At 38.3% G+C, this 27,865-nt stretch overlaps 1 protein-coding gene across 1 annotated transcript; it reads right to left on the bottom strand.

Moving 5' to 3' along the window:
- Positions 1 to 359: 359 nt before the first annotated feature.
- On the bottom strand, positions 360 to 26,638 carry LOC5502315 (trafficking protein particle complex subunit 11). Its single transcript, XM_048726676.1, has 33 exons — positions 26,424 to 26,638; positions 24,508 to 24,677; positions 23,979 to 24,049; positions 23,408 to 23,522; positions 21,181 to 21,354; positions 20,638 to 20,734; positions 20,394 to 20,527; positions 20,113 to 20,173; positions 19,855 to 19,935; positions 19,350 to 19,437; positions 17,618 to 17,697; positions 16,870 to 16,948; positions 13,697 to 13,751; positions 12,944 to 13,024; positions 12,106 to 12,170; positions 11,940 to 12,001; positions 11,293 to 11,428; positions 11,011 to 11,083; positions 10,875 to 10,932; positions 9,654 to 9,788; positions 9,101 to 9,285; positions 8,158 to 8,283; positions 7,775 to 7,824; positions 6,930 to 7,018; positions 6,037 to 6,096; positions 5,638 to 5,703; positions 4,854 to 4,919; positions 4,515 to 4,622; positions 4,276 to 4,327; positions 2,516 to 2,719; positions 1,996 to 2,129; positions 1,420 to 1,587; positions 360 to 608 (listed from the first exon to the last, which is right to left on the bottom strand). Exons 1-33 carry the CDS (start codon positions 26,619 to 26,621, stop codon positions 582 to 584), a joined length of 3,348 nt encoding a protein of 1,115 aa, XP_048582633.1. The 5' UTR covers positions 26,622 to 26,638; the 3' UTR covers positions 360 to 581.
- Between the last annotated feature and the right edge of the window lie 1,227 nt (positions 26,639 to 27,865).

The raw sequence follows: 27,865 nt of genomic DNA, 5'->3' as shown, positions 1-27,865 counted from the left end.
GTGTAGTCGTTTGACTCTTGAAATAATATATTTTCATTGACATTTTGCACAATAACTAATACTTTTGGCTCTGTTGAAGTCGAGCACATGTTTTGCACTTTTTTCCCGCCAAATGTGCTAAACTACGTTTTCGCCAGTACGTCAAACCGCAAACCGGTAACGGCTAACCGCGGTTTGCCGTTTGCGGTTAATTCTGAAAACGCGATGCTAAAAGTTCTCGTCACTTTTAGAATCATCAATCGAACAATTTAAACAGCAACGATTCAGGGATGCGACAGTTTGGCAATAGATAAATATCGCTTACTCGGGTAAATATAGTAAGAAGACCAAATAATAAACACTACATGACATACACATTATTATTATAACCATCTTTCCTATTTATTTGCCCCTAATTTCAATTAATCCTATTTACAAATTTTTGTGAGTATTATGGATTAATATTTTTCGGTGTCCTTAAGACTATCGATAAAACGTACGATGCAGACATCGATGATGCGAATATCTGTTGGGATGATGCAGGTTGCTATGTACGGTCTTGACTCAGCTTAGTGTGAGGTGTAGGTGGTTTTGTGAAGCAATCACGCTGCAGCTTCTTTTATACGTGGCTAGAAAACAATGGACAAAATGATGAAATAAATTGAGGTTTTCTAAAAATACTGCAATATATAACAGTTAACACGCGTACAATTTGCGTCAGCTCTTGCTATTAAAGACACTTTAGACAGCATAAAACAGTGTAAGGCATTTGTATACAGTTTTGCTTGCTCAAATGTACACTGGAATTATGGGACAAGTATTCGGGGGAACCCTAGTAGTAATTCAAGGGCGGAAGGGATGTTTTTTTTTTTCTTTTCCCTCGGTCCTTCCCACCCTGGCGCCCGTGCACCCTTAATCCATAAAGAAACAAGAGGTAGCGATGAGTAAATCCGAGACTTGCCGAGGCATCGAGACCCGCGTTTCAGCATCCGAGCCCCAGACTTTTGTCAGATTTCGGAATCCGAGCCCGAGCTTTTCAGGTCTCTCGATAAAACTGCGAGCGCCAGACTCGATGATGAAATTGTTCTTGCACGGCCATCCAAAAGAATCAAACGAAACGTCACATGTTTTGTTCTATGTCTTTAGTCTGATTTGCTTACATATAAGGCTGGTCCCGACAGAACCATAGCGTCTTGAGTTCTTCAGTTCAACCATATGGTTAAGAATAAGAGCAAGATCAGAGATTTCGAGATCGAGACAAACTACGAAACTGTGGTAGAAATTTCAAGATACCCATCGCTTCCCCTAACATGCTTACAAGGAATTACGAGTAATACACGAGCACAAAAACATCTACGAAACCTAAGAAACCCACAATCAACGAAAGCTATTTAATTTATCTCTCAAACTCCAATCTCTCTAGAATTGCTCAGCGGTTACCTTTACAAAAACATGCGTGGGAATCATCTTTTGCGCGTGCTCATTCCAGCTGACTTGGAATCGAGGCAAATTAAGATGAAGTTTGGGGAGAGTCACGTGACCCGTAACCATTGGATACAGGTTGTACGAGAGTTTGTGGTCAGCAGCTGGTAGAAGGCGGAACTGGACCTGTGGCCACAAGGTATTCGTGAGTTAAGAGATAAAGATGAAAACTTGTATAAAAGTTGGGTTGATCCTTTTATGGTATAGCATTTTGTCGGTAAGCCTGACCGACCTGTCTGAGCTGCCATATGGACCACACCTGATTTCCTGTTCTTCAAATGATGTAAACCTGACTAACCTGTTATTCACGTGGGACAAGGCTAGAAAAACCTGTTATCTACATAGCGTAAATCTGATTGGCCTGTTCTTTATATAGAGCAAACCTGATTTACTTGTTCTTCAATTGACACAAACCTGACCGACCTGTTCTTCATGTGGCACAAGCCTGACTGACCTGCTTTCTATACAGCGTATTTCTGATATTTTCTTTACATAGCACAACATCGATGACCTTATACAGCAAATCTGACCGACCTGTTTTTGTCCTGCGAACATGAATGCGTCACTGGGCTCAATGTTGACTTCGACCTCTTGTATTTGCAGTGTTCTGTTGTGGATGATGTAGGTTAAAGGCAAAAGTGTCTGCACACAGCCATAGGCTGGAAGCTCTACAACAAAAATTTACAAATAACAATTAGGCAAATGGCAGCCTTAAGACATAGCTTAGGCTGACAGAAGTATGATCTTTGCATTTAGTATAAGACTAAAGATATCAAAAACAATATCTCAACTGACAGATCTATACAATTAAAGCACGGGCTGAAGAATAGTGAGAAAGAGGGTGTTTCGTTCACAACGACTGTCCTGTCAATGGCCCCTGCTCCGTAACTTGTAATTACTACGAGTTTGAGTTACTCATTCACCAGGCGGCGGTTACAAGCCATTTGAAAGGTCATATTCCTGTTGTTGGCCATAAGGCCAACAAAGGGGACCGAACACAACAGGGAACTCGTAAAAATAAAAGAGCCAGGGCTTAGGCTGCAGATCCATGTACCTGTTTCAATGTAGAATGGGACACTTTCCACCGTGACTGACGGGACCGTGAATTCTGTGACCACGGCAGGGCAGTCCTGGGGCGAGTCCGTGCGGCGGAGCTCAAGAACAAGCGTGCCGATGTTGACTGACTTGTGCGCGCTGCTCCCCTCCCGTGCAGATAGACAGTAGCATTCACACGCGCTCTCGCCTTGCTGTAGGCACACTGCAATAAGTAGTCAGCACTTATTGAAACGTGCTCTGGTCCGCACTGGTACATAATAAGTAGCATTCACACGCGCTCTCGCCTTGCTGTACGCACACTGCAATAAGTAGTCAGCACTTATTGAAACGTGCTCTGGTCCGCACTGGTACATAATAAGCAGCATTCACACGAGCTCTCGCCTTGCTGTACGCACAATGCAATAAGTAGTCAGCACTTATTGAAACGTGCTCTGGTCCGCACTGGTACATAATAAGCAGAATTCACACGCGCTCTCGCCTTGCTGTACGCACACTGCAATAAGTAGTCAGCACTTATTGAAACGTGCTCTGGTCCGCACTGGTACATAATAAGCAGCATTCACACGAGCTCTCGCCTTGCTGTACGCACACTGCAAAAAGTAGTCAGCACTCATTGAAACGTGCTCTGGTCCGCACTGGTACATAATAAGTAGCATTCACACGAGCTCTCGCCTTGCTGTACGCACACTGCAATAAGTAGTCAGCACTTATTGAAACGTGCTCTGGTCCGCACTGGTACATAATAAGTAGCATTCACACGAGCTCTCGCCTTGCTGTACGCACACTACAATAAGTAGTCGGCACTTATTGAAACGTGCTCTGGTCCGCACTGGTACATAATAAGCAGCATTCACACGAGCTCTCGCCTTGCTGTACGCACACTGCAATAAGTAGTCAGCACTTATTGAAACGTGCTCTGGTCCGCACTGGTACATAATAAGCAGAATTCACACGAGCTCTCGCCTTGCTGTACGCACACTTAAACAGGATCATCGGCATTTTATACGCGCTCTAGTATTAAATTTAGGAAAAACGAGCATCCCCTAGCTTTCTCCAACGCTTCAAGCGGCGATATCACCAGTTTACTTCCGGTCAATTATGTAAAAACTTCCGAGGATTTTTTACGAAAAACGCGAGAAATATTTCAAAATTGTGAAAGTTTCTTCGAGCATGTGACTTCGAGCATATAGCCTGCAGATTCTAATAGATTCATTTGTCTTTTATCGGTTGAATTTTCCGTTTTCCGGCCGACGGAAGTAAAATGGTGCAATTGCCGCTTTAAACCCTTCACCACCACAGGCCTCTAAAGAGGTTCGCCAAGGCTATGCTATCCAAGCTATGTGACCTCAATTCTGCCGGTGGTAAAACGGTAAAGGCAAACGATACTAGACAAACAGTATCGAAACACACTCTCGCAATCTCTCTCTAGCGCAGTCTTTTTGCTGAATGCACACTGCAGACAAAATGGAAACATCCAGTACCTGTGAATGCATTCCACAGAAAGAAACCATCAGGGGCGGATTTATGGGTGGGCAGAGCGGCACCCAGTCCCCCCATATTTGGCTTAAAAATAACAAAAATAAATAAATATGGAAATACACGGAAGAACATTGCATCCGCCCCCCCCCCCCCCCCCCCTTTCTTGAACCCTTTGCTTTGGCCATCCCTTTTTGGAGCTCCTGGATCCGCCCCTGACAATTCTGGCAACTTTGCCAGAATACTAAACGGAAGTTCGAAAGCAAGAAAGAGCCCCCTTACCTCCTTGAAGTTGCGAAGGCATCGGTTCACCAACAAACCCAACTTCAGCAGACTGAAACAAGAGCACTCTAAGTTTAAACAGGATACCAGGTAGTTTGTGGTAACCTCAATAATGGGGTTAACTTTAGTGTTTACCATGGTGATGAAGTTTACTTTAGTGGCTACCATGGTGATAAAGTTGAGTATAGTGGTTCCCATGGTTCTTAATTAAACGTCACCGCTGTGTCGAGAAGCCTTACCAGGTTGAGTTTTGTTGTTACAAAGGTGACGGGCCATGGTGACGCGCACTTGATACTCGCCAACATCAGGAAGGGTTCCTCCTCACTCACGTGATCACGGCTTTCGAGCTGGAACAAAATGACAATTTTAACGGTGCCGAAGCATGCCGCAGCCGGCTCAGTGGAGCTCCATAGTTATAAAAAGCGATAAACTAGGCGACACAACCTTGTATTTGCCCTTCTCGATTGTGTTTAACATGATTAAAAAAATATAAAGTTTATCCAAGACAGGCGAAGTAATAAGATAATAACTAAGAAATTGAATTATTGAAAATTCAGAATCTCAATAATCATACTCACCCGTAAGCTGTTCAATGAAAGAGAGATATCAAATGGTGTAATTGTTTTGACTGTAAGTTTCTCCTCCTGTAATAAAATCAATACTACATTAGTCAATGATGCAAGCAAATCCGCATAGCCAATAAAATATCCCAATAGCTTCAATTAAAATACTTCTTTTAAAATAAATGTTGTCAGTGCAAACGCCGAATCGCAATTGGCGAATGACAGTTCTAAGACCAACCACTGCTTATGGGAATAACTATTGGTAAGAATAAAGATGATAAGTAATATAATCGCAGAAATTACCCACATTTTTCTACATTTACTAGAAATTTGATGAGTTCAATGGTATCTTTTGATAGACGAACTGCAATTTGAAAATTGTCACTTGCCATTTGCACTGACACAATAGTGTATCACAATAGCTTTCCCAAATCAACCGATGGATATGTTCTCGGAAACAATATTTTTCTAAGCTAACAAATTGGCAGTTGCCAGAACCTCTAACTAAATACGGTGGATTTTTAAATAGTCCCCATAACCTGGCCATAAGCCATACCTTGGTACAGACACAAACTGTTGGTGTGTAACTAGATACGGTCGATTCAAATAAACCCCATAACCTGGCCATAAGCTTCACCTTGGTACAGACACAAACTGTTGGTGTGTAACTAGATACGGTCGATTCAAATAAACCCCATAACATGGCCATAAGCTTCACCTTGGTACAGACACAAACTGTTGGTGTGTAACTAGATACGGCCGATTCAAATAATCCCCATAACCTGGCCATACGCCTCACCTTGGTACAGACACAAACTGTTGGTGTGGAGGAGGCATCTGCTTGAGAGCTTACTGTATACGTTACCTGAGGAAAGATTTATCTGTATTAATATCAGGTGACACGACGATGCAATAGTAGGGTAGTTTTGTAGGGTATTTTTGTTTTGTTTTGTTGAAATGTTGTGTTATATCACTGCACTGTATCTGTTTGCCATGGAAAATAACAAAATAATAATAGAATAACAGATTAAATAATAAAATACACACAATAAAAATATATTCACGGTGGCTTGATTTAAGTGCTATTATTTTTGGTGACAGGACAAACATTTTTGGGAAGTCTCTCCTTTTTAAGAATACTCAAAATAAACTGAATAAAGTTGTATAAATACAAAGGAGATAAAAAGATTTCATTTACCCTGGCAAACATGGCCCTACTGCCAACCTGCGCACATCTGACATAGTACACTTGCTCCAGCTTAAGTTGGAAAAGAAGAAAAATAAAGCAAGGAATTATACAACTGTGGAACACCAACGGGGAGCAAAAATGATATTCTATATAGGTGATTGCTGAATGGAGTTTAATTAAACTAAAATAATTTTAAAATGGAACTTTGGAAAGTGTCTGAATTGAGAATGGAGTTGAAAAATTGACTATCAGTTTCAGATTCAAATAATTATTTATACTTTAATAAAGCCCGCGTCTGGTGGCCTGTGTTATAAAGGAATGTTTTCCAAAAAAATCATCCATCTTTAAAGCGCTCCAAATGGAATATAGTTTTATTTCAAAGGATAATAGAACCCTGATTTTTATTTCAGCAGGGTCTCAAATTTTTTTTTCAAAACTTCGACCTTCAATTTGTCTTAATTAATCTTCAAACGGTTTGGATTTAACCTAACATTATTTCATTAGTATTTAAAAGAATGTTCCAGTGGAGCGCTTAGAAGACTTTTTTGGGAAAACAGTCCTTTTGAATAGATGGCTGGTTCACTGTTACATTACAAAAGGGAGGGGATGCCCCTACGTCTTTCTCTTTTCACGCGCCTCTATTTTCAGGGGCAGTATGATTTGATGGTTTTATATGTCTACAGACGCTGAAAAAATAATCATTGCGGACAAAGTGACTTCCACAAGACTTTACCCATGATCCTCCACCCATCCACCCTCTGCAATGTTGATTAATTTGTTACATCAATCAGCTGAGAGTTAGTTTTGACATAAAAAAGGTGGGAAGAGAAATATACAAAGTTCTGGGAAAAATGATCAGCAAGTTATGAAAATGTGAGAAATCTGCAGAATATTTTCCATACCTCTTTGTCTAGTGTTTCGTGGTGAAATGAGACCGAGCTTTGTACAGGAGCATGGTGACTAGGTGGAGGCGGTTCTAAACACACTGTGCCTTAACAAAACACAACAAAACAGAATAACAATTTCAATTGGGCAATCACATGGTCATACAAAACACGGGAAAAACCAGACGGAGCGACTAAAAAATCCTTCTTGCTTCACTTTAACCTAATAAAAAAAAAATTATTTTTCTGTTATGTAGATTACCGTATATAGAAAGGATCTAGATGGCTAGTTGCCTAGATTGGTTAGTTGTGTTCAATTTCAGGTGTTACATACTGCCTAAGTGCAGTGACACAGCCACAGATATTAGGGAACGCATTGTCTTTTCTCGAAAACACTAGTCTTAACTGTTTTAACATTTAAAAACAAAAGCTTGGCAGACTGAAATTATATAGCTTTCAAAATTACTGTGGGGAACAGGTCATCGCACAAAATCTTTACTGCCACATAGCTCTCCCGGGATAAAGAGCTGCGTATCACATGCTTGTTTACCATAGACACATGACATTTATTTAGGAATTTATGCTAGGACTTCCAAAGTCAACTATTGTGTCAGAAGAGCTGCAAGTCAACGGCTAAAATAGTTAACAGGGCACCATAAGGGGCAGTCTTGCTACAGCCCTGTGCCGAAACCTAAAACTGCATTTCACAATTGTTCAAAATAAGAAAAGATAGTATTTACTTTATATTACAACGCAAAGGTAAATCAATGAAAGGAAAGAAGTAGTTGTTAATGCCCTTCTTGGCATGAAACCTGAGACCTGAGGAAAATTCAAAATTTTATCAAAACCAAGTTCTCACTTACTGTTGTCTGCATCAGAGGGATCAGGTTCTTCTTGAAAGCCCATCACAATCCTGGATCACAAATTGAACAGTTATAAAAAACAAGCATGGATGGCCTGTACTGTGGAATCTCGTTATGACGATATGGCAGAGAAATAAAAATAATATCATTGCATTAAAAAATCATATCGGAGAACAAGATATAACAATCTCTTGAAAAAATGAAATAGATTGGTCATATCAAAATCACAAAACATGAATGATATACTGTTTTGGACTGGCTACTACCATTCATGTTTTTCTTTATATATGACTATACCCTAGTTCTAGAGCCACAGCTACAAAACATGAATAGTAGTAGCCAGGACTGTATTTAATGAATTCATGAAAAAAAAAAAACCTTACCTAACGTCAGAGACAGATGTTTCTTCCTGGTTGACCAATGAAAGCTTGACTTTGAAGAACTCGTTAACAAGTACAGGTGATAAATGATTAACAGAAAGGTGCATCTTGGGTGCTCGAGGTGTAATGCTGTAAACAATATACAATGGACAGTGAAAAACAAAAATAGCCTTCCCCATATATTCGAGCCGATGTGTGGCTAAAGAAGATACATACCATGGCGTAATACTATGTATACACAATAGACATGCATTGGACAGTGACAAAAAAATACCCCTGTCTTCACAAAGAAATGCGTGGCTCTGTTAAAGAAGATACAATAGCATAATGCTACACACAATAAACAGGCAATGGACAGTGAAAAAAAATACCCGTCATAAAAAGAAATGTGTGGCTCACTGCTACAGAGTAGACTCAGGTGTAATGCTATATGAGAGAAGGCTCGATTTTGAGGGTGTTTACAAAATTTAACTGTGATGATTTTATGTACAAGAGAAACCCTTTAAAGAGTAATTCTATGACCGAAAGATGTTTATGGGTAGTAATTATTTGTGAAAATAAAGGTAATAAATAAACTCAAGCGATGTCAGAACCACACAGTAATTACATTAAATAAAGATAGTTGTGTGTTTTATTTATATTTTGCTGAATTTGGAACAAATATTTTGGGATCCATGGGTCCTTTCGGTCGTAGAACTGCCATTTGTCAATGGCCATTTGCCATTTGCACTGACAACGTTTTTTGAAATAGGTGTATGTTATGATACAGTATACACACAAGACACAAATACCACCATTTATCACTGATAACACACACACACCTTACACAACTTGAAGTTCAAATTCAGCACAATTAAGCAGATAATGGCTTGGATTATCCAGGGGGTTGTGCCCTTCACACGACTCTCACAATTTCCTGGATAATTTAACCACACCGAATGCTTACTTGACAGTGGACAAGATTTGAATCTCATCCCAATCCACTAGGTCCTCATTGTCTGCTGAGGACTGGGCACCATTACGCAGACTGCTGTTGCTGCTACTGGTTGCCACATCACCACCGCCGCCACTCCACAGTAACACTGCACAGCGGCTCTTATGAGAGCCGAGCTCAAGTGCAATGGATGAGACCTGGCAAAAGTTAAGCGATGAAGCTATGCACAGTAAATATTTTGTGCAGAGCCACCTTCTGTAAGTCCTACTAAAAAGTAAGTGGTACTTAAAAACGTGAGAAACTATTAAATGGAATGGTAACTTTTGGAGCACTGATACAAGCTGTAACATGATCTAGTAAATACCATTTAAAAGCACTTTCTTTACTAATATTGTATTTTGTAAAAATAGCATTCTCGAACGAACCGAGGCAAGATCTTAGGTTGCAATTCCATAGCAGAACAAAGAAAATGGGAATTTTGTGTATCCTCAATGAAGGCACTGAGTGTAGAAAGAATCAAGTAGCCACTTCCCCTTTTACCTTACTCCTGAAAATGGGTTCTGACCTGCAATTGCTTGCCGACATCTTCAGGCTGTGGGGTGAATTTGAAGGGGATCAGTTTAGTCTTGCCTGGGAGTAAGTAGAGCCCACCTTCATTCTCATTTTGTACAGTATCAACTACGCAGTACTGGTTATATATCTGAAAAGTGAAAAATAAACAAGTTAAACAAAGCTTCTAAATAACAAACCTTTAAGGTGGAGCGCCAAGGTTGTTTCGGCTAAACAGCTAATAATAAGTTCCCTATAAAAGACTCATTTTCGGCACGATTTTCGTTTTTTTTAGATTTTCTTAATACATCTATGCTTTTGATTACGCTAGATTCACTCTTCTTGAAAACCTTTTTTTTTCAGGAAGTTAAATGAAAGCAATATTTTTATATTAAAATAAAAATCTCGAAATCTGTGCGATGATTTTTTCTCTGAATTCACAGTATAACACCTAACAAGACTCCAGCTTGAAGCACACGGGGAAAAGGAGAAAATAAGTCTTCTATAGGGAAGTTGGTATAAGCTGTTTAGCCAAAACAACCTTGGCGCATCACGCATCACCTTGAACATTATTATGGGGGATTTGTGTGAATTTATAATTACTTCTCCAACATTCTGTTAACTCCTTCTGCTTATTTCAAACTGCTAAACCACTATTTAATATCTCTTATTCATAAATGGATTCACATTTTGCTGGTTTTTGATTAGCTGGTTTTTGATTTTGATTAAGATGTGAGGAGTGGATTTAAGAACATTCACACTCTTTTCTATAGGCATCAGCCCCCCCCCCCCTAGACCTCCTAAATCCAATACTGAACCCATTCCTTCTAACAGTTACAGTAAATTTTTTTTATGTATTCAATAATTACAATCTAAGCGCAGACGTCAAATACTTTAGCATAGCTAGTCTTGGCTTACTGTGTGTAGGAAGATAACCAAAAAGTTAAAAAGTTACTTGATGTGTCAATGCTTAAATACAAACTTGTTTGGCCTAATAACTGATTTTAATTATAAAAAAATAAATAAATTCAAATACAGAGATAAAATGAAAGATAAGGATCTGTTTTCAGATCCATCAAAGTTTCATTAATGTTGAATAATATCTAGTATCCTATAATGCATTTGTTAGTGTACTGTACCATTAACCTAACCTTACATAGCCCCCTCAACACCAAACTAAGATTAAATTTCAGTCCTACCCTAGACCTTATTCCCACAATCAAAGTACAGAAGTCACCTGATTATTGAAGAACACTGCAAGCTTAGAAAATCGGACAGGAAATGGGCATGTTACTCTGAAAGAAAAACAGGAAGATAAATAAAGAGTGTCCAGTATTATAGAGCAAGATACTTATCAGCAGAACTAGGCTTACCTCAAATAAATGTGTAAGAGAACTGCCCCATCTGCTGGAACAGAGCGTGCATCAAAGGCAGCTTTGCACTCCACTAGAAGAAGAGCATATGATAAATACAGTAGGATAAAAAGAGAATCACATATTTATCGGATACATCACAGCACACCATTGACATACACCTTAACAGTAAATAATAAAAACAATAGAAACAACAACAATAATTCTAACATCAGCAATGGCAATGACAACAACAACAACAACAACAATGGCCAGGGAAATTAGGGGTCTTGAGGGTCTCACCAAATGAAGCCAACTGCTCCATCTCTACATTAAATACCAGTGGTGCAGGGGGTTGAGAGGACAACTGGACCCAGAGTTCTTTTGCCTCTTCTACTGCATCCACATCGCATCCAGTTTCAGGGTCTGGACTTTCCGTCTAACAATACATAAAACGTATGTGGAATGTGGTGGTAATTGCTCAGATGTGCATGGTCAATCAAATATCAAAGCACTTAAATCGTCCTCAAATGTAAACGAAAGGTCAGACTTTCGGAAAAGCAGATTTTGATACAAAAACAAAATTTACTCTTTAACAAATAAATCAAGTTTCAAGAATCAGGCTATAAAATATAACAACATTCTGTTGAGTTGATCTTGTTAAAAATGGACCACAGTTAATGTCCCCCCAAAAATATATAACAAGCACCCCTTCCCCTAACAGCGTTTTAACTACACAAAGATTTGGACTGCTTGTAATAAGTGCCCTGCTTCAAATAAAATATGTGCCCCCTTGACAATAAAAAAGAAATAAGTACCCAGGGCATTAAAACCAGCAATACAGTATACATTTTGAATCATAAACTGTATATGGTGTAATTAATTGGTTTCGACAGTGGAAAATAATAAAACAAGGCCTTATAATGATAAAAGACAGGAATAATACCTACCGACAATATGTGTGTAAGATTTTTTTGCACACGAGATTTTTCCTCAATGGAAGTCTCTGTGTCTAATGTTTGAGTTAAGAAAAGTAAAACAATTCCAAGACCAACTTTCTTTTGGTGAAAATGGTTTGGGATGATTGTATATATTCAGAGGCATTGAAGAGGATACATCTCCCCATGAGCTCAAAGCAAAGTGTTACATACTCCTTGACATTACCAACTAGATAGGCACACCTTTCAAAATAGACATGACATTCATTAGGCATTCATGGCTACTGTAGCACTAACACTTGCCATACTACCCTACCCTTGCCGTATTACCCTGGTTCCAGAGGCTCCAAGTTTCACTACTCATGTGCCGTGACAAAGAGCCACAAATCTTGTTGTCTTGTATGAGCCATTTAACAGAGAGAAGGAAAGAAGATGACTCTGGAACCAGGGTATACTTGTATCAGCCCAAATAAGAATAAGAAAACTTTATAATGCCTTTGCATAACAGCATTTTATCCATCATCCCGACTTCTCAAGAACCAAAGGTTTCTTTTTGCATATATACGTCATGTGGCACATGGAAAGAAGATGACTCTGGAACTAGGGTATACTTGTATCAGCCCAAATAAGAAAACTTTATAATGCCTTTGCATAACAGCATTTTATCCATCATCCCGACTTCTCAAGAACCAAAGGTTTCTTTTTGCATATATACGTCATGTGGCACATGGCATTGAATTGTAGCTAAATATTCTCAGGGGATTTTGTAGAAGTTAATGTACCTACTGTATGTGTAATTTTATGCTCTCAAATGTATTAATCTTAATAACATTCAAACTACACACAGAAAATGTGCAAAATTTGCACACAAATTGTTGAGTTTTTTCCAGTCAGCATGCAATCCTTGAAGTATTGGAAAGTCAAGTCAAATAATATGTCCTTACCCAAGAAAACATGAGAATAACATAACATAATTGTAAGGAGCCTTGCTCTGCTGTTCTCTCATGAAGTCTCACCTTAGAGATGTGATAAGAACAGATGTGAGTAAGGCCCACCATCTCTCACGTCTGTAGTCCCATGTGACACGGCCAAGGAGCCTGTGTAAATGATAAGCATTATAGTGCTATTTACATGTGCAATTTTGCGGCCACACCCACACACAAGCATATTCTACATGTTGATAATTTTGCTGTACATACTGTGTAGCAAAACCACCCTTTATTTTATTTTATTTTATTTTATTTAGTGGCTCCCTCAACACTTATATATAAAGATATACAACAAAATACATTAAAAAAACATACAAGAATAAGTGTAGAGAGGGAAAGGCGAACGGACACGAGGTCCCGGCGAGGCCTGCCCCGACACTACGGATACTTGAACACTTATCGATAAAATACAAAAACACAGAGACTTATCTAACAGCAATTCAGCCTTAAGGAGCAGCATTTAGGGCAGACACCACATACATAAGCATCTTAAATGAGAGCTTTGCTGTAGCTCCTGACATTCCTGACATTTCAACACCCCTTCCTTCACACACACACACACACACAAATTATACATCACAAATGCATCTTAAATTATAGTTTTGCTGTAGTTCCTGACAAGGTACAATAGTACTTATCCCCCTCCCCTAATACACATACAGTACAGCTCTCGAACATATGCACATGTGTTTGCAAACAATGTTCACAAAGAGAAACAGTGACCCACCCCCCTTGAAACACACATGCAAACAACAGATAGGCATAGGTGTAATATCTTACACAAGAGCTTTGCTGTAGTCCCTGGCATGGTAGTACTCCTCTCCCATCTGCACCACTGCAAACATAAGAGTGATTTGCTTATTTACTTGTGCTGATTTCCTGGACCAACGTAGTATGGTACTGTTATGTGGTTCCAGCCTAGCTCAGCTCATAACCTAAAGATGTGACTATACCTTGGCCAAAGGCATTAGTCTAAGGGCTGTATTGGCCCTAAGACTTGTAGGGAGGGGTCAATGGATTTTGTTCTGATTGAAAAATATTTGAATAAAAATTAAAAAAAAGGGAAGAATAATTTTAGATATTAGCGGAGCCAGCGCGGCCGCAGCCCGCGCGCGGAGCTTCATAGGTATAGAAATATGGTATAGCAATGCGACTTGGTTTTGTGGTCATAGCGCGGGTATCCTGTGGTGTCACAATCCATCCAGTCAACCACCCAGGCCCCCTCGGTCTTACGTTTTTATGTATTTTTATTTTATTTTACCGCCTTCAAAGTTCGTATGTTTTTGTATGATTTTTTCTCAAACGTGATTCTAGCGTCCCTAGAAAAAAGCGCGTCCCCAAGCGAGTAAAAAAGCGACTGTTTTTACAGTATCTGTTAGTTTTAGTACCGTTGAGCAAAGGAGACGCATTGCTTGCGAGGCGTGATGCGGGAGTGAGACATGCAGTTGCTCAGGGAAGCCAGTCAGCAGAGATAAGCTACAAGCTTAGAGCGCTGTCCGTAAGGGCCTGTCATGCCAGTTGTGTTCAGTTTGATTTACCGGTTGTAAATACTTTGTTTACAAAACTAGCCTTTGGTTTAGGTTACCTTTTCTCCGGATTTGACTTTGTTTGCTTATCACTTAAAATTTATTATTTAATTTGTTAATAAATCCTTATAAGTCCATGCCTTGCATCATGTATTCGTTCTCACGTTGCCTTTCGCTCGATCATTTTCGTTTCATTCCATTTATCTTTGCCTACTTTTGGCTGGTGTCAGAACCTGATAGTTTTGCCTTCAGTATTGCATTTGTTTCTCCATTTTTCTTAACCGCACGGCAAATGTCAAGTTCCGACGGTTACAGATACAGCAAATTTCTCAACATTATCCTAACTAGAAATAACTTATAAATACTATATACTAACTTCACAGTTACAAGAGAATTTTCTTATTGAAAATAAAAACACAAAATGCAACCCCTATTACCTATATTCTTTTTGCTTAGCTTATTTTGTCTGCATCTTGCATACTATCTATTTTGTTTATGTATTTATTATTCAAATAGTTGTGGAAAGTTAATGAGGTTATAAATGGCATGATGAAAATGTTGTTTTCAAAGAAAAAAATACTTATATTTGTTTTCACTTTTATTTAGGTAAAACCAACCAAGGACTACCCGAGGGCCATGATTAATGCTGAAGAATAGGCAAATGTCTTAAAGATAATAAAGTAGGGGATTTCTTACTTTGATACAACAGTAAATGTGAAATAGGCGGGGGTGCTCGACCTATCTTTTACGATATAAAATTCTTACCAACTTTTATCTCTTAGGGTGTGTTTTAGGATTTTTCCGATTCTGCAGTATTTTAGGCGTTTTCACGCCCGGGGAGGAGGATTTTTCCGATTCTGCTATCTTTTAGGGTGTCTCACACTGAGTGGTGGCCCAATCGCTTGAAATGTATTATACAATAAACCACAAGTCAACTGATCAGTTAATACTTTTGACTTTATTGTTGGTAACATAACAATATAGGATCTGTCAGCAAATTTAAACCAGCATTGTTTTTTTAATGCTATCTCTCAGGGTTAAAAATTCCTCTGACCATACCTAATGTTCTATCTCTTAGGGGTAACAATTGTTGTTGACCATGCCCTTAGTGCTTTCCCTTAAGGTTAAAATTGATTATGATGTCGAGCACCCCCGTCTCTCAAACTCCCGTCCCCCTCCCCCCTGGGAGCAAGGTACTTAAATTATATAAACAGACAACATCAAACTTGTGCTTTTTCATTAATAAATCTGTAAAGAAAACAGTTTTATATCAAACCTATAGGTAAAGAGAAAAGGGAAAATGTTAGGAATATGCTCATTTAAGCTTTTATTGCATTATTGTTTATATATTTTTTAAAGTAGAGTCACATTTTTTTTTTTTTAATAGAGTAATTTCTCCCTTTTTCTTCTCCCCATTGACTTTTTTGTTATATTTTTTTCTCTCTAACCCTAACATAGGTCATTGAACATAGTTTTGTTTGAAATTAGAAATTGGAATTAAGCACTTTCAGTAGTAATTTAGGATTTGCCTCCATTGCATTCATTTTTGAGTAGCCAGTATGGGTGGATCCAGGGTTTCTAAAACCAATGGGTGGGTGCACCAATATGTAATGCATGACAGGAGGTATATTTGTGGAGTTTAGTTTCAACACATTCTTCTGAATAATCAGTTGTGGTACATGAAAACTACAGTAGTTGGTCTATGGGGGGGAGGGGGTAAGGGGGTTTAAACCTCCCCTTGGGCTTTCTTTTTTTATTGTTTTCAGTGTATCTTTTCATTCAAAAATCGTTATGAAGGTAAAATAATGACGAAAATTTTTGGGCCAAATCTCCCCTTGACAAAAAGCTAGATCCGCCCCTGAACTAAAGTATGGCATCTAAATCTTTGGAATGCTGTTGCATCCTTGATATATTCTTCACAAGGTCAAAGCTTGTTAGAATGGTGTTTTGATAAAAATAACATAGTGGAACTTCTATAAAGGGAAATAAGAATTGACCATTAGAATCTTGAAAAAAAAACATTCTCATCAACTAAGACACCTTGAACTTTGACAGCATTTTTCACACCAAGTTTTAGTATTTTGTTAACTTTCATACAGCATATTTAATATTATTGAATGATCCTTGCTTGATCCATTTGGAGGGGCCAATACAATTCATAATTACATGGCAATAAAATTTGACATATTGTTAATCTCATTAAAAATAAACATTCAGAGACATCAAGATCCCCTCTAGAACTTCCCCTATCAGTCAACATAAAAAGGTGTTAAATGCTGGCTTCGCTTTTAGGGAGTGCCTAAATCTATATATTATTTCTGGTAATTACAGGTGTACTAAATATTTGTAAATATTTGGTTTTGATTGTTAATTGGATAAAAAAGTGGTTGTAGCTTAAAAGAAAAACCTTAAAAATATTTTACTCACTTAGATATCTCTTCATTCTTGGGGATTTGTACTTCTTGAATTGAGCAACTGCACTGCTTAATAGTGGTATTATAATCCACTAATAATAAAAATAAAAACACATGCATTACCGACGAAAACAAAGCAACCGCTTCAGATAGAGAAAATAATTAGATACAGGAAAAAAAATAAGTTTGTATAGAGCACTAACATAATAACATACATCAAGCAACCTTATGTGACAAGGGCCCAATCGACACAGATTGAAATCAACCAAAAAGAGTGTGTTGAAGTTTTAAATAAATTTGGAACCAGGTTCCAAAATGTACAAGTTTCTTTATATTGCGTCACAAATGTATAATATCTCACCAAGGCAAACTATGCAGCATCTGAGGTCAACATTTTGCAATAACAAAATTTATTAACCCAAAAATACCAGGATTTATGAAGGGGGTGTGGCAGGGTGATGGAAAAAAGGATCATGTGTAGGAATATCCTTCAATAAAGTCTAGGCGAGAGGTACACCTACTGCACTATCCAGATGTAGCTACTGTATGTATGCACCTGATATTATTCAAGACAACCTTTTCAAGGAACAGGCAAGTGGGATTGTTTTACCAAATATATATATATATATATCTGGGGTAGGTGAGTAAGATTGAATCCTGTTATAGCATGTAAGGTCATCTGCAAGGATATCTGGGGTAGGTGGGTTAGTGTTAAGATTGGGCCCTGTTTTAGCATGTAAGATCATCTGAAAGACACTTACAGAGTGGTCAACCATGACCTCCTGAGATTGAAGGGCTACTATCCCAGCATGCTCCAGTGTCTGATCTGTTAGCTCTATACCTGGATAGTGACAAAACATTGTAAAGAGTAAGAAAAAGTACAAAGCTGTATTCATAACACATTACAAAACAAATCATTCTTCAAAATAAACTTATTTAATGTACAAAGCAAAATCTCATATTTTGGAATTTTGCATTATTTGGTTGGTTCAAACACATGTTTTGGCAATAACGGCGCCATTGAAGATTCAAGAAAATGGATATGCAATAAACTTCCATTAACTTCAATTGAGTGTTCAAAAGAGAAATATCAAGTGAACATACTGTAGATTAAAAAGATGGGTCCAAATTGTGGATGGTCTAAAAAATTGAAAAAAACCATGGCAAGTGGTCCAAGTGTTTGTAAATCAACACAAGTTGGTGCCCTGCAGAATGTCTCAATTACATAGCCAAATTTGCAACTACAGACAAACTGTAAAAACATTTTAGGTGTGGTAAAACAAAAAGTAGTGCAACAAAGGCTTGACATTTAAATGCAGAGCTTATTCTCAAAACGTAAGTGAAACTACTATTATAAGAGAGATCAGTATAACAATTATCACATCAACCCCATGTTAAAATATATGAGGACTTAACTAAGACCGACCATAAGAGTTTTATTATTTGGCTAAGCTTGCCTGCATTGTAAAATGTTCAAGCCTGCGTCACGGCATGCTAGTGCCATGGTAACGGTAAGCTCATGCCTGTGTTGCTGAATGTTTACAAGGGAAATAAATATATGTTATTTACCAGCTGGGAGGTCCGTATCTTGAAAATAATGACCGAGGCCGAGGTCAGTATTGTCAAGGCCAAGGTCACGGTATTTCACGATACAAACCGACCCTTAGCTGGGAAATAACATATTTATTTTTTCCCTCAATGGATTTTCCAACTTTGTTTACCTCCTGGGCTTACGGTTGCACGAGGCGAGGTTTCGCTTCTGACTTTTGTCAATGTTCTTGAAGATTTTGTTCGCTCATGATCATTCAATAAACCCCATTTGGTATTTCCACACAACATTTTTTATTCTCCAAAATTACAGAAGACATTCTCTGAGTTTTGACCAACAATTTTGTAAATTAATTTAGTCCATATTGATACGTCAACTCGAATTGATCTTATCCTCTACAGACGATAAGATATATTCACTAAAAGAACTTCTCTTGAATGTGGATATGTTTAAGCTGGCTATGCAGGTAGATTACTAAAAACAAGTTGATTACAATCAACAAGTGATTTGTTGTTTTTCTTCCTATGAAGAGACGATTTGCTGCTTTTTCTATCCAAAATAAACTTTCAGCAAACTTGAACTTGTCACGTCCGTTGCAAAATCATTATGGCGGGAAATTGTCAAAACACAGGGAGTTTGAAGCCGATTTTTCGTAAAGCCAATGATTCTAGATAAAATAACAAATAAAATGCCGTTTTAAGGTAAAGATTTATAACTTCGGGAGTAAAAATCTCGTTTTTGATGGTCATTTTACAAATCAACTTACTATTTCGGGCTTTGGATGTGAGCGGGCCGGTATCACGGGGTCCGTATCGTATCGTAGGATACCGGCCCTCACGAGAGCCAATCAGAGCACGCGATTTGATGGATACCGGACCCCAAAAAAATTAAAACAGTTTATGATAGCTTGCATTTTTTTTGGCGAGGGCTTTATTTCACTTTACCTTGAAAACCCTGTCTCCATGGTCTCTGTCCAAAGAAGTCCAGTTTGCCAGCATTTTCAAGTGGGTCCATGGTTTGAGGAGTTACAGCCTAATGGTTGTTACAATTATGTGAGTTCAACATCCTTTTATCATTCTTTTTCCTTTCCCCCCACCCCCTCCCCCTACACAAAGGGCATTGTTCTCAAGAAATGCACAGTGTGTTAAGGCTATGCGTGGGTGATTATTATTATTATCTGGTCTATTATTCAGAGGTAGCCAAAGGCTACTGCCAGTGGTTTGTGTATAAGGAGATGTTTATGGGAAAATTTATATATCTTTAGCAAAAAAAAATACTCTATCATGTGAAATAAAACTACAGACCTTGTAATACTGTGTTTGAGTCCTTCTTTATTTCAATTTTGTTGATGAAATGTCAGTAAGCCAGTTTGAAACCCGCTACAATTCATATATAAACCACTGACAGTAGTCTTGGGCTGCAGGTGATCTATTTATAAATATTCCTTACATGGCAGAGGCCTTCACACAACTGCCGTCTGATAATAGCATTGTTCGCTGCTTGCTGATAGTAGAAGCCAGGGTGTTGTGTCTTCAGATGAAAATAATCATAATCATCAGCAATACAGTATGTCATTATTCTTTTAGGGGTTGAGTTTAGATGTGGATTTGCTTTGCTGGTAATTTAAGGGATTTGTGACAAAAAAGGCCTGGAATTAATAATGGAACCATCATGCATGAATTGCATACAGAAGATGAGCAAAATTACCTGAAGTGCCGTCAATCCACTACGAATGGCTTCATCAAACAGGTCACCAAACATACTAAACCTATCAACCACAAATCCTTTTTTTAAGTGCAAATAATATTACTATCAGTACATCTAGTGTATGGCTCTTTTAGGGCAGCTTTTGAAGGGGTAACAAAAGTTCTTTTGTGTTGCATATGTACAAACTATTGTTCATGGCAGGAATTATTAATTAAGTAAAAAAAAAATTATTTAAAAAAATAATGGATGATTCAGTTAGGGATACAAACAAAATCACTTACTGCTTCGAGAGCCATGCAACATGCTCAAAGGCCAGCTGAGGACAACCAATCTTCTCTTTCCACAAATCCACATGTTTTCTGAACTGAGAGATGGCATCTAGGGGGGCCGATGCATGAAAACTCAGACGACAGATCTATTATAATCCAGTAACCAAACAACAAAAGTGAGTGGAAGTTTCATAATATTTCTGCTTATTTTTTATCATTAAATTTTTGTATACCTTGCAGCTTATTTATTACCAACCTTATAGTTTATAAATCCTGCGACAACTTTCACTTCAAGCATGTTAACATCTGTCAGTCGAAGTTCAGTAACTAAATTGTATGCTTGTCGATAATGCCTGAAAAAAAGGAATGCTTATTATATATCTATACCAAAAATAAATCAGATCTTAAATGTATTTAAAATACACTTCTTTTTAATTTTCAAAAATTGAAAAACCTACATTAAACCTTGTGTAAACAGAGATTGAAAAAATGATAGTCTGTGCTAATAAGATCTTGTTTGAAACTTTTAAAAGAAACATTTTAAGAAATTCAGATTCATTAGAAGAATTTCAAATGAAGGATTTCAGATGAAAATATTAATTGAATATACAGTAGCTGCCAAAAATACTGTACAAAACACACAGCCACTGAAAGAGCTTTTAAACATGACATGTGCTATGAGCGCTCAACAGGCTATGCATTATTTTGTGTTACTTTATTACAGAAGCAAGATTGTGCTGCACACCAACAAAAAGAAACAAAAAATGTTAACTTATTAAGGTAATTAATGATCATTTACTTGACAGCAGAGTGGGGGTCCTGCCGCAGCTCGTTGAAGAAAGCCACTTTGAACTGATGCCTAACTAGCAAGAGTTGATGAGTACTCTTATTCAGGAACTCCTTGTGGGCCTTGACTCTCCGACCTTCCCCATGATAATAGCTCTGGCCCAGCTCATAGAATGCATTCTCCAGCCTAGAAATGCAAGACAAGAGAAAGAGCCATGATGGGAACATCGGAGTCATAAAGCATTATGTCAATAATAATAACGAAAGCTTACAGTATTCCCACTCATTGCAGTAAAGCCTGAATTACATGTGGCGGTCATTACACTAAATTACACTTACAGGGAGACATATCAAAAATAGTTCAATTGTACTTGGCTGTTACAAAATTGGCCAGCTTCTTAGTTGACCACTTCATGGGACTGTTGGCTTCCTGACCTGAGGAATAGCCATGACTGACTACAGAGCTCTCAGGTATTACATAAGAACAGAGCTCTCAGGTATTACATAAGAACGGAGCTCTCAGGTATTACATAAGAACGGAGCTCTCAGGTATTACATAAGAACGGAGCTCTCAGGTATTACATAAGAACGGAGCTCTCAGGTATTACATAAGAACGGAGCTCTCAGGTATTACATAAGAACGGAGCTCTCAGGTATTACATAAGAACGGAGCTCTCAGGTATTACATAAGAACGGAGCTCTCAGGTATTACATAAGAACGGAGCTCTCAGGTATTACATAAGAACGGAGCTCTCAGGTATTACATAAGAACGGAGCTCTCAGGTATTACATAAGAACGGAGCTCTCAGGTATTACATAAGAACGGAGCTCTCAGGTATTACATAAGAACGGAGCTCTCAGGTATTACATAAGAACGGAGCTCTCAGGTATTACATAAGAACAGAGCTCTCAGGTATAACATAAGAACGGAGCTCTCAGGTATTACATAAGAACAGAGCTCTCAGGTATTACATAAGAACAGAGCTCTCAGGTATTACATAAGAACGGAGCTCTCAGGTATTACATAAGAACGGAGCTCTCAGGTATTACATAAGAACGGAGCTCTCAGGTATTACATAAGAACGGAGCTCTCAGGTATTACATAAGAACGGAGCTCTCAGGTATTACATAAGAACAGAGCTCTCAGGTATTACATAAGAATAGAGCTCTCAGGTATTACATAAGAACGGAGCTCTCAGGTATTACATAAGAACAGAGCTCTCAGGTATTACATAAGAACGGAGCTCTCAGGTATTACATAAGAACGGAGCTCTCAGGTATTACATAAGAACGGAGCTCTCAGGTATTACATAAGAACGGAGCTCTCAGGTATTACATAAGAACGGAGCTCTCAGGTATTACATAAGAACAGAGCTCTCAGGTATTACATAAGAATAGAGCTCTCAGGTATTACATAAGAATAGAGCTCTCAGGTATTACATAACAGAGCCCTCAGGTATTACATAAGAACGGAGCTCTCAGGTATTACATAAGAATGGAGCTCTCAAGTATTACATAAGAACAGAGCTCTCAGGTATTACATAAGAACGGAGCTCTCAGGTATTACATAAGAACGAAGTCCTCAGGTATTACATAAGAATGAAACTCTCAGGTATAACATAAGAACGAAGCTTTCAGGTATTACATAAGAATGGAGCCCTCAGGTATTACATAAGAACGAAGCTCTCAGGTATTACATAAGAACGGAGCTCTCAGGTATTACATAAAAACGGAGCTCTCAGGTATTACATTAAAACGGAGCTCTCAGGTATTACATAAAAACTACAATATTTGTATTTCATGACCATGGTACAGTAAGGCACATTATAGGTAAATAAACAGTATATAAAAAATGAAAAATAATCTCCCCTCCACTTACCCACTCCTGGGTACATGCTTGCATTACACTCTAGCACTGGTGTAACTATTATTGATATACTGTATTCACAGTAAGGATTGTGTAGACTGGTGTGTTTAAGGGCAAAAATTTAATAAAAAATTGTCTGGATGAGGCCAACTGCAAATACCAATTTGACTACAAAAAGGGTTGATAACATCAACCCTCTTGTAGCACACTAAGTTGCAACAAGCCCAATGATATTAAATGAAAGCAACCAAAATGTCAATGAAAGCCTGGATCAGGAAATCCTTGTGAAATTTAATGAAGATAGAGAGGTATTATCCATTAAAGTCTGTTTATTGGGACAACCCGAAAGAAATAACAACCACAGTACACTCACATTTTTGTATATCCCGGAAGGTGGTCTGTCAATGGCAGCACAAACAATGACTTGGCCGACAATTCACAGGCACTGCATAGTGCAGCCGCTCTTTCAGCAGCCTGCATATCTTCGCCTGTCAATTACAAGAGAGAGGGGCAAAGTCAAGGAAACCCTTGCCTCAGTTACCTTGACGACCATCTCTACAGTATTTAGACCACTGGCTTCTGTATGCCAGGAAGGGATGGGAGATTTAGCTATGGTGGGGTAGACTGTACTACAGAAAAAGTAGAATTTCAAGGAAGGCAATAACCAGTAATTCTAAAAGATCGGGGACAGATCTCTGAGAACAAGGTGGACTACATTGTTGGTTGACTACCATCCCCAATCGACAGCTTTCCTAGAGGTAGACTTTGAAGAGTGAAATATCCTTTGTATATAAGATAAGCTGTGTTATGTTTAGGGTTAAAAAAAGAAAAAAAACTTTTTTGTATCTACTGTATCTACTCTTTATCTACAATAAATTCACATGAAAAAAAATCATGTTACATAGATCCAATTATGGTATCTATTCCATCTAATTACACTTTACCTGGTGGCAGAGGGGTGTTTTTCTGAATGAGCACAACTGCAACCTTTGTATTGCGACCATGGAGACTTGCCCTACATAGGAATTACAAAGTCTCAATAAGAAGAGCACTGCTTCAACAGGTATTGTACAGACACATGCAGATTGGCTAAAAGACCATTAGATTAGACTTGTACTGAGCAGTTTAATTTGAACATTGAAATATTTTATTACAGTATTTTGGAAAACAAAATAAAAGCCAACACTTTTTTTCGCTATAGGATAAAAGATGTTTTTATTTAAGGATGGATTGAAATCTACAATGACAAGTGGATTTTGTTTGCTACTGAGATTATTATTAGAGATTATTAGATTATTATGAGATTACTACGAGTTATTATTTTTGCATATATCATTGTGCTTGTCCAACACTTGTCATAACTGCAAGTTCACTGTACAATCCTGCAACAAATGGGCTTGTTCTATTTAAGCTTGTGAGCTGCAAATAACTTGCATGCACTGAGGAAAATTTAAATCTACATTGTGGCAGTACCTGACTTTTTCAACTTGTGCAGCACAATCTGCCTGTTTATCCTTCCATTGTGCATTGTTCCAATCTAGCTCATAAAATACAACCACAACGGCAGGGACCAGGTTAAGATGTTTCAGCATCCACTTGCTTTTGATGATTCCCTTAGGGATATACCAGTCATATGACGTTCTCTATAACACAAACCGCAGTCAAAACTTTGCAAGGTTTCCCTCAAACCTCAGTGTCACAGCACAATCGTGCTTAAACAACATCCCTTGTCTCAAAAATCCCCAACAATAAAAACAGGCAAGCAAAACAGATAAGAGACAAGACCTTCAAAAGCTGATGGCTAAGGTTGTTTGATGGTTGACAAAAATGTGGAAGTCCATACTTTATTAATAGTGTACCAATAATTTGAGTGTGTGTCAAGTAAAACAGACAGGGTAATGTTATTGGCTCTCATTTCAATTAACACAGGCTAGCCCTAGCCTGAGCCTTTATGGGAGCCTGTAGCTCTGAATTACAGACAATGTTATTTTGTTTTTGTTTTGAATATGCAAACCTTGCATCATTTTTCAAAATACAACTTTCCCTGTATTATTTGATACTTTAAAGATATAATTGACTGATTTAGTTATTGGATGGATTCAGATTCAAGCAATGAACATCTCATAGTCTATGATACCTTGGGTCTCACAAGTTGAATCAATGGGCTTTAAATAAAAGCAAAAAAAATTCAGGCGAAAAGAACCCATGTATCATGGACCAGGGAGCATGTTGAAAAGTGAGTTGGCTGACAATTGAAAAAAAAAAACATATAAAAATATGAAAAAGGAAAAAATCATAGTATTTGAGTTGTTGTAGCATAAAGCCCCCCCCCCCCACCCACCCTAGCCCCTCATCCTCTATTGTGACGGACACAAACACTCCCGAAGCAACTTACAGTTTTCTTCAACAAAGGCTTTATGACATTGAACAACAGACATGGCTTAGCTCTATTCAAAATGACAACAGAAAAGACCAAGAACAAAAGAACAAATTGCGTACGCTCAGAAAGTTTAAACTGTCCCACAATTTAGAAGATTATCTAACGGACGTAAAAAACATTGACCATAGGATTGCCCTTACTAAATTCAGGCTAAGCAATCATAAGCTAGCAATTGAAACTGGAAGGTATGAAAAGCCAAATAAAAAACCTAACGAAAGAAAATGCTTAGTATGCCAGACAGGTAAAGTGGAGGATGAAGAGCATTTTCTGTTAGAATGTCCGGCCTATAAAGATGATCGGGATAATTTACTGGATTTCCTTAAAACGCATGCAGGTATCAATGTTAGACACCATGCCAACAAAGAAAATTACTTCGTCAGAATTATGGGATTGAGCCGGAATGAAAAAGTGAATCGGCGCTTAGCAAAACATATTTTTGAATGTATGAAGGCAAGAAATGTGAAGCTTGATGATCACGTACGGTGACGTCACCTAATCATTCGAAACAAGAAAAAAATGCAAAAGGCAAAGTAAGAAAAACATATTATTTGTGGATTTACGCCGATGTAAATGTTTTATAAGGTGCCATGAATAAAATCTATCTATCTATCTATCTATCTGGTGCCTGAGTATCCATTTTTTCTTGTTTCACATTCTTTCCTGGCAGCCGCGAATGAGCCACAGCATAATTATTTTGTTTCTTGGTACACATAAATCAGTAAAAATACGCAAATCAGGAAAAGCTGTGCTTCCTACGTTTCTGGGAAATCATGAATGAAGAAAATAGCACTTTTTTGATGTGAAACATTTCTACACCGGCAAAGAAATCATGTCAATAACTGAATGTTAGATTGATACAAGAACACGAGAATTAAATCCTTTCAAATCAGCTTAATCAAATCGACCCAATAAATAACATGAAAACAAGCGAATTGTGAAAGAGCACTACCTTTGGTTTCGCCTTCGGGAATTCATGATCTTTCGGTACTAGTTTGTATGAAAGAGGCGCTCTCTCTGTAGCTATGTTATTGAAAGACTCCCATATCGCTTTGTGAAGCTGCTTCTGAGCTGTGTCTAGTCCTGACAGAGCCACGAGGCCTAAAGGACGAGTCGAGAGCTCGGGAGGAAAATCACTCGCGGCCGCCATCTTGAACCGCAAGCCGCTGAGGGAATGAGTAACAACAAGACACAGGGAGCCCAATTATATAATTCTGAAGTAAAAACACGCAGGAGTAGGGGGGAAGGGGGGGGGGAGGGGGTTGACACCCTGTCCAAGAGCACTTGCGAGTAGGAGGAGGAGGAGGGGGGGGGGGGGGGGGTTTACACCCTGTCCATGAGCACTCGCGCGTGATTTTCTAAGTAAGCAGCAAAAAACGCGCGAAATTCGCGGGAACAATTTATCAGTCCTTTAGCAAACTATTAATCGGGGTCTATCTCTCTAACAAGTCAATCTATTAAAAATTCGGCTAGATTTATTTATGTAAAACCACTAGTACTTACCTCTAATATCTTGATTATCCTCTCATCGCATTTGGTGCCTCAGACAGCGGAAAAAGATAACAGTGCGAATCAGCAAATACCAATATCTCATTGCATTAATTACAACGCTGACGTTTTCAAAAAAGAGGCAATGAATGGCACCTTGACGAATAAGGGAAGGCAACGTACTGTATTTTGCAATCCATGAACTGCTACAACCTACATTCAATTCACTACTCGAAAAGGCTTTATTTATTTAAATGCTAGAATTATTATGTGTACCAACTTTAAAAATAGAATTCTTGAGTGCTTGAATATTTATATCGAAAAATAATAAGACATTTAAAAGGTACCGGCTTGTGTCGTGTAGAAGTGATGGGAGCCGTCTGAGAGTGGGATACAATACATGTTTAGATTCGCCTTATGGCGCTGACATCGTTTTCTAAAAACACATTTTTTAACATTATTAATCGGAGCGCAAGGGAATTATTCTTTCAAATATTTTAATAGAAAATAGGCAAAATGACGATTTTCTATAGAATAATTTTTCGGAAGCGATAAAAATCGCTAAAAAGCGGGAAATTTGGTGCTCAACGCGGGAGAGCGGGTGAAGGGGTCCAAAATCTTGAGACTCCTAATGCAGGAGAGTTGATTATAAGCGTTTTTATGGCCTTTTTGCATTGTAAAGCCGTTAAAAGGTTGAATTTTATAAGTGATGCAAAATGATTTCAACCCGATATCTGTAGCCTCCTCCGCCGCAGGCGTCTCTGAACGTTAGAAACCGAGACTCGGGATTCCTGTGGTCGACAAAAGCATCACCACATGAATCCCGAGCGCCTGTGTTTCTTTTCTGCTGTTTTCTTGGCAAAGCGATGCCTGCGGAGGAGGCTACGATACCTGGTAATTTAGGCA

Source organism: Nematostella vectensis, chromosome 4, assembly GCF_932526225.1.
Source record: "Nematostella vectensis chromosome 4, jaNemVect1.1, whole genome shotgun sequence".
Lineage (NCBI taxonomy): Eukaryota > Metazoa > Cnidaria > Anthozoa > Actiniaria > Edwardsiidae > Nematostella > Nematostella vectensis.
The sequence above is the reverse complement of the archived record's forward strand: the minus strand, read 5'-3'. Positions and strand labels throughout refer to the sequence as shown.

Coding starts and splice junctions, on each gene's coding strand:
- LOC5502315 (XM_048726676.1), bottom strand. CDS start 26,621: ATGGCGGCCGCGAGTGATTTTCCTCCCGAGCTCTCGACTCGTCCTTTA. Junction 4,920..5,637: donor CAGTTTGTGTCTGTACCAAG/GTGAGGCGTATG, acceptor ATTTTATTACAG/GAGGAGAAACTTACAGTCAA. Junction 609..1,419: donor CCACGCATGTTTTTGTAAAG/GTAACCGCTGAG, acceptor ATTGTTTTCTAG/CCACGTATAAAAGAAGCTGC.